The following is a 15,667-nucleotide window of genomic DNA, read 5'->3' as shown; positions in this document are numbered from 1 at the left end:
GTACATTACTAAATGATATACGATAAAACAATATACCTTAAACCAGAGGTGTCAGACATACAGCCCACGGTCAGATCCAACCACAGAACCCACTCTATTTGGACTACTGGTGGGCCATGGGAAGTTGGGGAGAATGGCCAGGGATGCCGCCCGCTATAGAATCCAGAGCCCTTGGGTCCCAGCTAGATAGGCAATAAATGACAGGAGGGTGAGCTACGGCCAAAGCCTTGTTACCCTCTGGCTGTTTTGCCTGTTGCCACTGCTGCATCTCTACCTCCCTGGCAGCTGAACATCACTGCATGGAACCACAAACTAGAGCTATGCCTTGGCACAGGGCATGTGGTGGAGGCTCCTCCAAATCCAGCACAGGGCACTTGGTGGATGAAGCCACTGCAAGTGCCTCAGGTGGGAGCAGGAGCTGATGTTGCTGTCACCACTCCCTTGTGCCTTGGATTGGATTGGCCTTGAGGCACAAGGTGAATCTGACACCCCTGCTTTAAGCAGCCTACTTCAGACCCATCAAACCCTTGGGATTATCTTTGTTCCCAATGTCAGACCTGATCTTGTGTTGCAAGTGGATTAAGGCCTCCACTTTCTTCAGGCTCTTCACAACCACTGTCAGAAGCTCCACCGATTCTTGAGGGACTCAGTCTACGTGTCCTTAAGGAGGAGTCACCAAAGAGTGTCCTCATGCTTGTTGGAGAAGTTGCTGTTTTGGAAGTATTTTGCAGTTTACTGAGTATGGGTGGGTTTGAAAAACTGTCCAGTCTGTCACGTGATGCAGGAAGGAACCAGTCAGCACAAGACAGAAGTGGAATGGAGGGAGAGTCTAATCTTTCCTCTATGTTGGAATCAATTCCTTCCAACTGGAGTATTGTTGCTTTGACTTGGTCCACATATATACAATCTGGTCCTGGATTTCCAATAGCTTTGGAAGTGCAACCTCCTGCCTCCAGCAAAACACACAGCATAAAGTGTCTCTGTAAACAAGTTAATAGGATTTATTAACTTTTGGTGTAAAATACTATATATGGTATGCATTTTATATTCCATTTACCATATTTGGACAAATTATAGGGATTCATAGATTCATAGATGCTAGGGTCGGAAGGGACCTCAATAGATCATCGAGTCCGACCCCCTGCATAAGCAGGAAAGAGTGCTGGGCCTACATTACCCCAGCTAGATACACATCCAACCTTCTCTTGAATACCCCCAGGGTAGGGGAGAGCACCACCTCCCTTGGAAGCCCGTTCCAGACCTTGGCCACTCGAACTGTGAAGAAGTTCCTCCTAATATCCAATCTAAATCTGCTCTCCTCTAGCTTGTGGCCATTATTTCTTGTAACCCCCGGGGGCGCCTTGGTGAATAAATACTCACCAATTCCCTTCTGTGCCCCCCTGACGAACTTATAGGCAGCCACCAGGTCGCCTCTCAACCTTCTCTTGCGGAGGCTGAAAAGGTCCAGTTTCTCTAATCTCTCCTCGTAGGGCTTGGCCTGCAGGCCCTTAACCATACGAGTGGCCCTTCTCTGGACCCTCTCCAGGTTATCCGCATCCTTCTTGAAGTGCGGCGCCCAGAATTGCACGCAGTACTCCAGCTGCGGTCTGACCAGCGCCCGATAGAGGGGAAGTATCACCTCCTTGGACCTATTTGTCATGCATCTGCTGATGCACAATAAAGTGCCATTGGCTTTTCTGATGGTTTCTGATGGATTTACTATGCAAGATTGTCAGCCTCCCCTACAACATTTGCTTTGGGTCAAGATCAGGTCTCCAGGGGTGTTGTAGCCTCATAATCTACGGGCAAATGAACTGCCTTGGAAACTGTAACTTACCAAACCAACTATTAGTAAAAAGTATCTTGCTTCAGGCTCCCTGTATCCTGTAGCACTTGAAATTTCACACTGTTGTATATGGTGATGGGGAAATACTTCTCGCCATATCACTAACTGACCAATCCTTTGTTCTGCTGCCAAGGGTAACAGACAATAGTGTCGACCATATAAAGCTATATCGATAAGGTCCTCCTTTGGCAAGTGATTAGCAATCAAATAACCCTTAAGGAAAGCACAAAAAAGGAAATATATTCAATAACAAGTTTTCATCGTATAATAACTTCCATCTAAATAACTTGGTACGTTAGATATGTTAATATTGTAAGCTCTTTAAAGCAGGCAATCATTTTGTGCTGTGTTTGTACAGCATCTAGTACACTGGGGCCTTGGAACTTCATGACTTAAAGTTTATAAGTACTACAATCCAAATAAAAAAAAAAGAATTACCAGAGAACCTTGGATCTTTGAAATTAATCATTTCCCCAGACAAGAAACACAACTGAATTGTATAATTGTATAATAACTAATAACGGATGGATCAAGATGTGGGGGGGAGAGGGGGTGGAGGGAAGGAAGGGTGTTGGTGACCTTCTCTCCTTTTTAATGGTGTTGATGTTCCACTAATCAAGTTATCCTTTCTTCTGCAATACTGCTGTTTGCAGTTGTTCCCGGCAATGTAGCTCCTGTTTCACAGCCCTGAAGACTGTTTTTAACTCTAACTAAAACATTAACTCAGGTGTGAAAATAACTAAGTGAAGCGTTGGATATGGGGTCAAGATCAAGAAGGTCAGATTTTGTTTTCTGAACCTGAAAAGAGATGTAGATTTAATTCTAATGAATACAGAACTGATATAAGAACATTTGATTATTTTTTGCTTAGTTGTGTTTTTATACGTAACATGATATAGCAAACAAATGCGCATACCAATAAAGCTATATTTTTTTTTTTTGCTGAAGTGGTTACCAGCTTCTTACTTGGAAGAGAATGGATATGAAAAGAACTGGAGAGATGCTGGCAAAAGCAGCATGCCTTCTGAATTGCCATATCAGTCCCTCTTTAGTGGTACAAAAACTAGCTCTCTCATGCTTCCCATTAGTGCTGTTATCAGTCTAAACCTATTCTGGGGCAGGTCTAGATGACAGGTGGTAAAACATCTGTGGTGGTGCACAGCACCACTCCCTGTACTGCTAGCACTAGTCTAATGATGAAATCCCACAGATGTCATTGTGGGCATTATGCAACAATACTTATTTGAACACACCTCTACCATGGGACTACTTGCATAAGGTGTAACTGCATGAATAAGCCTCTAGAATATAAGCTCCTCAGAGCAGGGCTTTATCTTCTTATTTGTTTTTACAGTGTAGAGAACAAGGGCAACGCTCAATCGGTAAAACACAACCACAAGACAGGTCAAGTTGAAGGAAAATTACTGATGGTTTTTTATTTCTATGTAGTATTCTTTAACTACAGTCAGATGTCTTCATTTAGAGACAGAGATGGACAAAGAATTATGCCATCAGAATATCATATAATAGTGCTCTTTTCAGTTAATGTGGTAATTCATCACAGATTACTATACCTCTCTTAAAAATTGCATCAGACACAAAAATTCAGCAAGACCATTCAAACATATTTTGGCATTACCTATCATGTAGTAAGTATTTTTTCACAATTATTTATTCCATTTCTTTAGTTTGGTTATACCTGTAGTCAGTTTTAAATAGGTAGGCGACTGCTCATTTTCACATTTGTCAAGCTCTGGTTGAATATTAGTTCATGACTGACTTGCATTTCCACCGAGTCTTACCTTGTAGAAGAGACAAGAGCCCAGAATCATGTATAACCGTCTCATGTCAAAGTAATCTTCAGACTGCAAACAAAAGCACAGTGAATTTATAATTTGTGATTTTTACATGACACAGTAGGGCCGAGGGAAACTAATTCCACTAAATGGTAATCAGTGTGTTATTTAATACTTAATTTTTCCAGTATGCCTTCTTTATTTTTTCATTTATTAACAGCTGAGCACCAGAGGGATAGTATTAGAACAAATAGCTAAATAAAACACAAAGTTTAGCCTTCAGTGTTGGTCTTCGTGTCACTGCAGAATTGTCTTTACAGTTATTTCCAGCTCAGTATAACAGATGCTCAGATTTCCTGCTCAGTCCTAACCTTCCTGTAAAGCAGATGGCTTTTTTATAGGAAACAGGTCTCAGAGGTCAAAGCAGGCAATTAGCTGAAGCACAACTCCTGCCACCAGAGGGACCTCTTACAGCAAAGTAGCAAGGCATAGCGTTCCCTTTGTATAGAACCCAGAAATAAATTTACCCCAAATTAACTCACTCATTAACCTTTTAAATTTAGTTAGCAAAAACTCTCACATTCGCTATGCAGATCTCAGATGGACAGATTTTATTTTAAATGTAATGGATAGTACCGAGCTCTGTTCAATAAGATATTATATATACATGTAATTTTCAATATTCAGTCAGTTCATTTTGTAGGTAAGCATTCCTTTTTGGTTGGCTTTGTTCCTTTGTAGACAGAAACAACAGTTTAACATGAATTTACATTTCCAGATATATTTTACTGATTCAGAAAAGGCAAGCCCCCAAAATGCTAACAACCAGGGATCTTGATTTTCTCTTAAATCCAAAATTCTCTGATTAAAATACCCAAAATTCATGTTTTCCTGTGATTAAACTCAAACACCAGTATATAGGTATCATTTGAACATAATGTTTTATGGCTATATTTACAATTTTAAAGCAATTTGGAAGCCTATCACCTCAAGAATCATTATAATAAAATAATTCTAAATACTTATATGTTTTGGCATTTGATTTTAGTTTTATTATCATGGAAAATTAGAGCTCCCCCTGCCTTTACTCACAAAGATGTGGTTCCAGCTGCAGCCATCCCCTTGCTGCTTTGTGGCGCTGAGCAGCCCTTGTACTCTGCTCCTGTCGCTGCCACTCACTCCCAATCCACAGCCCACCACCCCCACCCAGTCCTGCTCGTTCCTCACTCCTGACCCGCAGCTTCCTGGTCCTGCCAGTGCCCCTCACTCCTGACCCACAGTTTCATCATCCCTCCAGCCTTTCTGGTGCCCCTCACTCCTGACCCGCAGCCCCCTGGCCCTGTCACTGCCCATCACTCCTGACCTACGGTCCCCCAGCCTCCCCAGCCCTGCTGGTGCCCCTTACTTCTGATCCCTGCAGCCCTGAATTCCCAGACCCTCAGTGTGTGGGGTAGGGGGCGTGTGGGCATAGCCAGCATCATAGGCAACGTGTTGAGGGGCTTTGGTCTGTGCCCACAGCCAGGCACAGGCCTGCAGCCTCGTCGGACCAGCACCAGGCAGGAATCTCCTCCATGGCCCAGCATATGGGACAAGGCAGAAGAGGGAGTGCTGCACCACCATACCCGCCAAGGTGAGGCACTGCAGTGACGATGGTGCAGCATTCTGCTCCCCTGCTGCTGCCAGGCAGGTACGGGGCACCTTGGCATGGCAGCACAGTGCTCTTCGTGGCAGCGGGACAACATAGAGCCTCCCTGCCCTGCTCTGCCCTCCCGCGCTGGGTCTTGCCCACTGGGCCGCAGAGCTAGCTCCTGCCTGGTGCTGGTCCAGGCAGGCTGCAGCCCCAGTGCCCTGCTGTGGGTGCAGAAATCTGGGGGGCATGTACCACAAATTACCTACAGCACCCCCACATCAACTATGGTCCTGCCTCCTTCCCCCCATGTATCGCCTATGCTTCTCCCATCCAACTACGCATTGTCTATGCCCACCCCCCTCCATAAACCTACTTTCAGAGCTGCAGGAGCTGCTCTCCATTTACCTGGCCTCTTTGCTGGCCACATGCACATATGGATGTGCACATGCATGTGGCCTCCCTGTCTCTGACTGCCCTTCTGCTCCCCCGAGCCCCAAGCACCCGCTGCAGGCTAGAATTCTGCCAGCCTGTGAGGGGAAACCCAAAGTTTCTCAGGTTTTTCTCCTTTAAAAGGGAAAGTCCACAATTTTCTCCTTTTAAAAGTGGAAATGGAAAACATGGATCTCTGCTGATAACAGTACAGATTTGAAGATATTTTCTTTGTATTTGAATGTAATCTGTCCAGAACTCCATTTAAAAAAATGCTTATTCTGAAGCATTTGGGTTGCAGATGGCTTCCAAAGCGAGCTGAAATTTTCACAAATATAAACCTATTTACATCTCACTGTGATATAACATAAAGGATATATAAAGAAAAATAATCTTTATTAATTTGTTTTCTTCGTTCAAGCTTGTGGCTATAAAAAATTTTTACTTAAAATTATATTATTATGTATAACCATGCCCATGGAGCAGGTGTTTGTTTAACTGTACAATGTTACAGAATGATAGCTTAGTTCCATAATGGCTTTTTTCATCAAGGTTACTAAAAAGAATGCAGTGAGAAATATATCTCATATTGCACTGCATGTACACATAGCTCCTTTGTTACTAATACCTGTAGTTGTTTTCTTAAGGCTGACAGATTTAATTCTGTATATATTTCTATGCAGCAGATTTAATTCTGTATAGTTTCAAGACATTCCACAACTACTTCAAAGGGAAAAAAAAGCAGCAGGGTAACCGAGTGGGGCATGACCTGGGCAGCAGCCTTTGTGGGAGGACATAAAAAAAAAGCAGTTGCCACCGCAGTCTACATGACAGAAGGGAGTACTGCCCCATGCATCATGGCTGCCCTGGGTGCAGATGTACCCTGCTATGCCTCAGAGAAAGGAGTTGATCGATCCCGACTAGTAACAGAAACCAGGAAGGGAAGTGTTCTAGCACAGGTGGCTAACTTTAGCTAAGTTAAGCATTCATCAAACTTCCAGCTAGATCAGATCAACAGTATCAACCTAATTGTCTCTGTAGCTAATAGTACAACCTCAGAGGGAAACTTGGGATAAAGGATATGGGTAACACACAGCTATTTACTGTAAGTCATTAATGAAATGTTAAAAAAAAGTTATTTAAACTTTTACTATAAGTCAAGAAAAAACATGGATGACTGTTACACTCCTGTGATACTGATCTGACTTTTATTTAGGTAACAGCATTGATGAGCTTGGTCCAAGCTTTTTAACATTCAGTTGTTTTGATCAGCACAGATAGTTTTACCCTGTAAAAATATGCTCCTTACCAGCTCTGCAAAATCAGCTGCCTCCAAATCACTCAGTGCTGTATCAATTTCCATCTGAAATATTTAAATGGTGAATATGAACACCTTTTGCCAACAAATTTACTTACAATCATTATAAGACTGTATATAACATAGTATTGATAACCTCATAAGAGTAAGAAAACACAAAGACGTGGTAAAAACTGCCATGTGTTTTTTGCAGTTCCCCCAGACCAATAGTATCAAACATCAAGAATGTGAATTCTGCAAAAAGAATAAAAGAAAAATCTTTTGCAGTTTTTGCATATTTTTCTCCTCTTGCAATGATGGAAAATATCATTCTACTTGTCCGTCTCCTGTACCCACTGTTTTGTATAAAGGAGATGTCAATCTTACTTTCTTCATGGATTAAAACATGAAGGCAAGAGGCTATCCTGAAATCTGGCAAAGCTTTAGTATCCAGCTGAGTTATTAGAAAAATCTTTTTCACATTAGATTTAGTTTTTGTGTCTATGGAAATTTCCAAAACTTTCTCACAAGTAACTGTTGTTCTACTAAAAAAAGCTTTAAGCTTGCATATTTTTAACTAGAGGAATTGTTGGTAAATGTAAGTTTTCCTAAAAATACTTTTATTTAAAGAACAAAAGCACCAGCCACTCAGCTTCAAGACTGAAATGTGTTACTAAATGAAAAGGAAAAAACCTCCCAATCTCTACTATGTAATACCATGGCACATGTTTCAGGCTATGTAAACAAGCCCTCTTACTGGCATACAGCTGGCTTTTCAAATTGATAGAAATGTCAGCCATGCTGTTGACAATCAACTAATATCGCTTAATTTCTCTTTTGGTTGTAAACAGACCTCTGTCCCATTCAGAACAGATATTCTTATGTTTATTATTAGAAAAATGGTTATTCCTTCCTTACTTAAGACTGAATCTACCTTCTAAATAGAAACACAATTCTAACTCAACTTCACAAAAAACACTTCACCAGAAATCTGATATTGTGCAACTGCAATTTTTTTTCTGAAAAATGTATACAAATCGCAAATGATTAAAAAGAATACAAGAGTTTAAAACTGGATGCATCTACATGTGCATTAATGTGCTGTAGTTGCTGTGCATTAAGTTTAGTACTTGTAATAATAGGTACTAATTCAATGTGCAGTAACGTGCTTACTGCGCAGTAGAGCCAGCACACGTTTTAGTGATGCTAATGTGCAAAAGACTAATTTGACTGCGCATTAACACAAAGCATGGCTTTTGACACGACACACTAATGCACAGTAGAATTATTTGTATTTAGACATATTTAGCATCTTGTATAAATGTGCCCACTGTCTTTATTTGACATTTTCCTACTGTTTTTAGTTTAGATCTCTAAAACTGAAAAAAGTTGAAACTTTCACATTCAGTTCAAGTATTTCCCCAGCTAACAGAAATACCTTTTATAGCCTGATCTTCAACATCTGGAAAATCTAAACTGGGTGCATCTACACAAATGATTTACTGCAAAGTAGATTAATTAGCTCAGCAGGAAAATGTCCTTGTCTACATGTGCAAAGCTATTATGCTGGAGTAAACTAATTAACTCTTCTGAAGGTTGGTATTGCCAGATATAACTTCTATCCTACAGTGGACTTATTTCCTCTGCCACAACACACATGTACATGCTGACTGGGGCATGAGGACGCTACAGTACGAAGCTGCCTGCCAGTTAGCCCTGCAGTGTAAAACCCTCATGCCCCTCCCAGCCGCTCTCCAGCACACTGAGTCATGTCAGAGCAGCCCTCAGCTGGTAAGCTGACCCCAGGGCTGTGCCGCTCTGGCTCAATGTGCTATGGTCATGCACACATGTTGCAATGTGCCCATTTGTAAATGCTGCTCCTGGGAGCAATAAACTCCAGTGCAAACTGAACCAGAGCTTTTCATGGCATTAATATTCATGTGTTGATGCACTCACGGTTGTCTAAAAAAATGTAAAAGCCTCTAGCCATGTACACTTTTTAGTTACTTTGGTTAAAAAGAAACCTTTCCCCAGTGTGAACTGGTATTAAGTATATGGTTGCCTTCTAAACTTGCAGATGCAGAGACTTAATGTCTCTGCTCCTACTAAGTAGGTTTTCCAAGTTTCAACAGACAGAGAACTGATCAGTCTCTACTTGTTTTTCCATAATGCTACTGGGATCTCTACAGAGAACAGTGATATTTATAAGGATCAGGTCAGTTTTATTCCGTAGCTGCAGATGCAGACACTGGGCTGTTCACAATGGAGAAGGACCATAAACACAAAGTTAGGGAGAGTTTAAATAGCAAAGATGCCAAGACACCGTTTGCAAGAGCCAAGAACCTGACAGCAGAATGAAGTAATAGAGATTTCCCCAGAACTGGAATGGAGGATCAGTAGCTTTGAAGTTGATAGCAAGTGTGATGGCCAGAACCAAAGAAATTAATAAGCAATAAATATGTGCTTCTTGGAGGCATTTAGAACTTTTGTCTAATATGAAGCTTGTATTTTTGTAACCCGCAAATGTAACTTGTAACTGTTTGTGGAACTGACTAGGCCTCAAAGACAAAGCTATAGCTGTGAAATTAGCTGACCTAATAGTTCTCTCTCACTCAGAATTTAGCCTTAATGATGATAAAAACTGGATTCAACTGCCCAGCTTATCCAGTACATTTCAAAAAAGAACATCTCAAAAAAGCATAGTCAGAGAATTCTGAAGGGGCTGGATTTAGGCAGGGTAATGTTAATTTCAAACCTGAAAATGCTGTGTTGCAATTTGCTTATTGGATAAACCCAAGCTTGGGCAGTAACTTATTATAATGATTTCTAACCTTTTAACCCCATAGGATAACAGCTATAAAGTACTATTATGAATGGCTATATAACTAAAAAAAATAGCATAATTAGGATATAAAAGAACATTCACGTCAAAGTAACGCTTGGGAAGGACGGACCAGAAGGGTCATTGCTTTCCCATACCCCCACGGATCTCTCTTACTCCCTGTGAGAGTGAGGACCAGATCCTGACTGCTGGGCTTCCACCAGTTCTCCTTCAGGAAGCCCAGTTCAGAGACGTCTGACTTTGCTGATTCAACTTGAGGTGCATCTTCTAACCGAGGGACTATTGATACGTTAATAACCAAGTGGGAACTCTAGGTTAATTTCTTTATCTGTTTTATTACGCTGTCAATTTTAATCTGTATTGTTGTGTTGTCTGTTTATTAGCTCAACCTTTTTATTAACTATTGTATGTGCAAACTATATCTTTTGTTGTCGTAAGTAAAATTCATTCTTTTTTGTACGTGAAACTTGTCATTCCTTTCCTTTCCAACATCACCTCCTTGACCCCGAACCAAAAAGCCCAGCAGCTAATAAAGTTGCAGTGCTCAGTCAGTCTGCAACTAAACTGATATATTCACAGTGCCCAGCTGGCCTGTGACAGGCGAGTTAAAAATTGAGTCAATATTTGGAAGTTAGCTTAAGCAGGGAGTACAAGACATGCCCAACCCTTTCTTATGTTGGAAAAAGATGACAAAAAGAAAGAACTTGTGTCCAGGAGACATGACTTCTTGGGTAGAGATTTTAGCAACTGGGAAATGATGGTGGAGGATATTTAGCTTTCCATTTCCATATTGTTTCTGGAAAGTGGGTCCTTCACTGCTAGCATACATCTTTAGCTACAGCCTTAGTCCTACATTTACAAATTGGTTTCAAAGTGTATTTTTCTAGCACGCTGAATAATTTACCTGACATGCATCACATCAAGAACTAAATCTGTAAGCGTGGTTAGAGGAAAAAAAAAGCAGCACTTCCACACATCCTAGCCCCTCAGTCCAAACACCATGAGCATGCAAGTTAAAGGAACAAAATGGTTATTTATTCCTCACTGTATTAGATTTAATACCTAGTCAATCGGCTACCTTATTTCCAAGAGTATAGAACACAAGTAGTAGTCCAGCTATAACTATATCAGTCTGGTGCATATTTTGCAAACTGTTCATTTTTCCATATCTGGATAGTCCTACTGCGGGGAATACCTGTCAGGACTATGTGGTTGAAGGTACCTCTGATCTTAAAGGAGAGGCAGTTTCATGTTCATGATAAAAGAGTTCATATAGAAAAAAAGAGAAGGCCACACTTGGAAATATGCAGAGGAAGGAACAGAGTCTGTTCCTGCATCACTTTCAAGGTTTTTACTAACTTTTTCACAAATCATAAATACTAGAAATTCATGAAATTCTCTTCACAACATATCAGTATAATTTGGAAGTATGAAATTACACAGGCAAGATCATACAGAAAACTTTCACTTGGTCCCTGCACAGCCATCCCCTGGAGAAGCTTCTTTAAAATGCAGAGTTAATTAATAATTTCTTTAGACTATAAAAAAGATAAGCGTGCATGAAAGATGGATTGGGTGGATGGTTTCAGAGTGGAGTGGAATCCTGGGAAAAAATAATTAGCCTTAAGTGTTTTAAATGCACACTTAAAAATAATTTGAGTTTTTTACTAAAAGTGGAATCTTAATTGGAATTTCCAGGCTGTTAGTTTTTAAAGAAAAGAGCACTGTTTTGTCTGAAAAGCTATGGGGTCCTTCAAACTTAATTCCAGATTAATGAAGACTTTTTACCTGGGAATTATACATGAATTACTGTAGAAACGCATTCAATTTGGACACTACAAAAATATTAGATAGTATTAGGTAACAATACTACTAATAAATTACATGTTTTGTGCTACATTTAAGTAATAATGCCAGTTGAAAATTATTTTTAAATCAAAAAATTAATGGATTCTGAAAAACAGAGGAAGAAGATGAATCTGTTGGAAAACAGAACTGTAGTGTATCATTTTGAATTCTGATGTCCTCCCATTTCAGAGCTTGAAAATGGGAAGAAAAGAGAGAATAAAATCAAGCAGATCCATTGTGTATAATTCATGCTGTCAGTCACTTCCTGAATTAAAAGAATATAAAAATTATCCAGGTCCAGCATATGGACTCTGAGGAAGATTATTTTGGGAGTCTCTGTATGGCTCAGAATCAGCCAACTATTCAGATTGCTTCTTTAATCTATGACATTTTATAAATTATTACACTATAGAAAATATATGGTGGAAATAACTGTAGAATGAGCCATCCTTGAAGCTATAATCAAGGGTTTCTAATACTATCATTCCACTGACGCCATAAGGCTGGATTATAACCTTCTTTAAACAACTAAGTGGGATTTTCAAAATAAAAAATGTAAAATGTGAGTACTAATCTATTCATATGTTCCTAAAGTTACATGTCAGGAACAAAATTCCTGTGGTCCTCATTTTTTCAATGATAGACGTATTCGGTTTAACAAATGTGGAGAAAAGGTTAAAATACTAAGTTAGATGGGAAAATGCTTTTAAAAGTAATGAGTTTTCTTTTGTCACTACTGCTTTAAATTCTAGCACTGTTATGATAACATACAGAAATTGAGAAATAAGGCCTTGGGCATGTCATGTTTGTAGCAGTATACAGGCCCTTACAGTGCTATAAAAAGTGACCATTCAGACATTTAAGCTGTTTATAGCACTACAAAGATGTTGGATCAGCTAGAAAAATGGAAGATCCACTCCAAAAACATTCCTGTTTCAAACAAGAACTTTTGTGTAACATATGGGAAGTTACATACAGTGCTACAGGGAGTCTCTCAAACCCCCAGCATCCCAGGGTAGTCTGCTCTCTTGCCCCATTCCAAGGATCCCTGCTCCCCTGATTGGCTGGCAAAAATTGGCAGCTATTACAGAGTTGCTGCTACCTGCTCTGCCAGGTCAGGGATGAGCAGCAAAGACTGATGCTGTGACTTAAAAGGCTGCTGAATTAGGTGTTGCTACTGCTATTATTATTATTACACTAAAAACCAAGTAGTAAATGTGTGTCATTTTACTTTGGTATGCCAGGGAGAACACTGAGGGGCTAAGCTGCTATTGTTCAGCTTTCATCTGGCTCAGCAGTGAGAACATACAAATGGGCAGTTACCCTAGAAGAACTAATGCATTAAACATCCCCAGCCTCATTTACCTTGTGCACGCATCCCCTTGCTTTTGTGCTTTGAAAAAGAACATTTTGCAACTTTCTTTTACACTTTCAGGACAGAAATGCAGAAGTATCTGGCCACAGATACTGCTATTCCTGCAACTTGAATGACTGTTAATGTGACCTTGAAGTTATTAGGCCTACAATGAAAAACTGAATCAATCCAACAGTTGCTCTGGTCCACTGCATCTCAAAACAAAAAAAGCTGGATGGATTTCTATGATGTTTCATTTCCTTTCTGATAAAAATAAGACTTTCAGACAGTTTTTAAGTACGGTCTTGCCAAAATGGGCATGTGGGTATGGAAGGAAATTCCTGCATTATTTTTAGCATCCAGGAGAAGACCATAAACACTGTAATAGCACTTCATTTTTATACAAATCTGGGCAAGGTGGATCAGTCATAGTAGCCTGACCCCATTACTTGGGGTCACACTCTCAAGGAGGAGTTAAATGTTCCACATTAAAAACAAATGAATTAACAGATATGCAATAATCAAATGGAGATTTTGTCTATTCCTCCAGGTCTACAATAAGGTCCCAAATTACTGGGACTTTCTGATGAAGCATTTAAAAAGCAACTAGGGCCTTCATCAAGTGCATAATGAGAGGCTGCAGAGCAACTTGTGTATCTTCAAATATAACTGCAGACAGATAAAGTTGCAGTAAAGTTGTACCTGGTGATGCACAGCATGCCTATGCGTGTGCATGTGCGTGTGTACTGATATATACATATCAGTTGATATGTCAATCAGAAAAACCCATACAAAGTATGAAAACATGTTGCAGTAATGTCTATGATGGCATACTGACTCTGTGACATTAAGCTAATATACAACATCAAAATGTGAAAATGCAAAGAAAAAAGACAAAAGGCCACTTTTTAAAGGTTTTTTTTAACATAGAAAGTGTTGTGTTATTTAGGAAATGTTTTATATTAGCCTTGTCATGGGTTGCTTTTAAAGGTCTAAAATGTTCTCATAAAAAACAGCTGGATCTTTTAGGGAAAAAAATGTAATAAGCTACCATTGAACAGGTGTCATATTATTTGCATGCAATGTTCAGGTGGTCAGGACAGTCACTCTAGCGTGTTTCTCTCCTTCCTTAATTACAGTTCTTTAGAGTGAACTGAAGACACAAATTGAGGTTGGGGAGAAACAAAACAAGTTATTTTATATGGAATCCCAGGCATTTATTTAAAAAAATAAGACAAGAGCTAGCTTTATATGAGCAACAGAAAGTTACACATGCGCATGCATGCATGTGTGCACACATGTACATACACAAACTTTTTTGTAACAAAACCCCAATTACCAGCTTTTATCCAAAATGCATCTTCATAAAAATTTTTCCCAACGTTTTCTCTTGACTCCTGAGTCCTGTCTACACTAACAAAATATACATGACACCAGCACTGCAAGATAACAAGACTATGTGCCGAATATGTTACAGCACAGCTTGGACTACCTTCAGAGGGCAGAACGAAACCCTGCTGAAACCATGCTACAGAACATGTCCACCAAATAAGGCAAGACCGCAATGTGTTATAGCACTGTAAGGACACGACCATTTTATATGGAGGTTGCTCCAGCCCAGTAAATTATACAGTGTGAAAAGGAAGCAAGTCTCAGAGGAGTTGGTAGGGCTTATGGAAATAGTTTTAGGTCTAGTAATTGGCTCCTAAATCACAAGTTGCATAAATAGAAGTACAACATTAAGAGAAAGATCAACCTCCTACTGGAAAAATGGTTAAATGGTCAAAACCAAATTTGTACCATCAATTGTTTTTCCTACTACATTTGCTAGTCCCTGAAGATTTTTTTGTTTAAACAAGGCTTCACTCTTTTAGTCCATCTTGTCCTCCTACCCAATTACTGACTGAGGTCACCAGCCTGTGGTTATAGTAGCAGTGTTTCCTATGGAAACTTATGTTTGGTTCCAAATTCAGCATTACTGCTCCACAGCAGGATCTGGTAGACAGAAAAGATTATCTGGTATGGGCAGAACATATAAATTACACTTCTGCTATTGAAAATAATAGCACGAATTGCCTTCAGCAGAAGCACAGGGAAACATCTTGGTAAGAAGGTACATGTATACAAAGTTTAGCATTATATAAAAGGTACTCTTAAAAAGATCTACAAATGAGAATACCTTGACTTCTTGTGGCAATGTCAGCCAGCGTACCCCGGGAAGGCTGTCTAAAAGCAATGCACTGTAGGTATCATAATGGTGAGCACTGGGGCTGGTGTTTGAGTCGAGTCTGATGGGCTGTATTGCTCGCTGGAAGAACAGGTTGAAAAAATGATCCAAGCGAGAAACGTTTTCCACCTGGCAAAAAGCACTGAACAAACATGAACTGAAAGTTAGAATAACATCAAGAAACTTGTAACTTGTTTGTATAACCCTCTGTGCTAGAGCAGATGCTTCAAGGCAGGATAACATCATTTGAAATTTTTTTTTTAGACATGCAGTTTCAAACACCAGAAAACAGAAAGCTATTACCCAAAACACTATGTACAGTCAGAATAAAAGCAGATTTGCTAGGGAAAAAGTGTGTGCATACCTGACAGGAACTACAGATTTTGGGATGAGGTACC

General features: G+C 39.9%; 1 protein-coding gene across 4 annotated transcripts in view; it reads right to left on the bottom strand.

Annotated features, from left to right (window-relative positions):
- Nucleotides 1-15,667, bottom strand: part of INTU (inturned planar cell polarity protein) — a 102,266-nt gene that overhangs the window by 15,400 nt on the left and 71,199 nt on the right. For all 4 annotated transcript variants that reach the window (XR_016440800.1, XM_090036613.1, XM_090036611.1 and 1 more), the window contains exons 8-12: nt 15,222-15,411; nt 7,011-7,064; nt 3,649-3,711; nt 1,838-2,059; nt 558-980 (exon numbers count right to left, since the gene is read on the bottom strand). Coding sequence is in view for 3 of the 4 variants with exons in the window: in XM_090036613.1 (XP_089892739.1) it covers nt 558-980; nt 1,838-2,059; nt 3,649-3,711; nt 7,011-7,064; nt 15,222-15,411 (952 nt within the window). In the remaining variant the exon portion in view is untranslated. The remainder of the gene's footprint in view (nt 1-557; nt 981-1,837; nt 2,060-3,648; nt 3,712-7,010; nt 7,065-15,221; nt 15,412-15,667) is intronic.

This window comes from Crocodylus siamensis, chromosome 2 (genome assembly GCF_052110815.1).
Source record: "Crocodylus siamensis isolate JL-2025a chromosome 2, ASM5211081v1, whole genome shotgun sequence".
In the NCBI taxonomy this organism is placed as follows: domain Eukaryota; kingdom Metazoa; phylum Chordata; order Crocodylia; family Crocodylidae; genus Crocodylus; species Crocodylus siamensis.
Note: the sequence above shows the minus strand (reverse complement) of the source record. Positions and strands in the feature narration are given on the sequence as shown.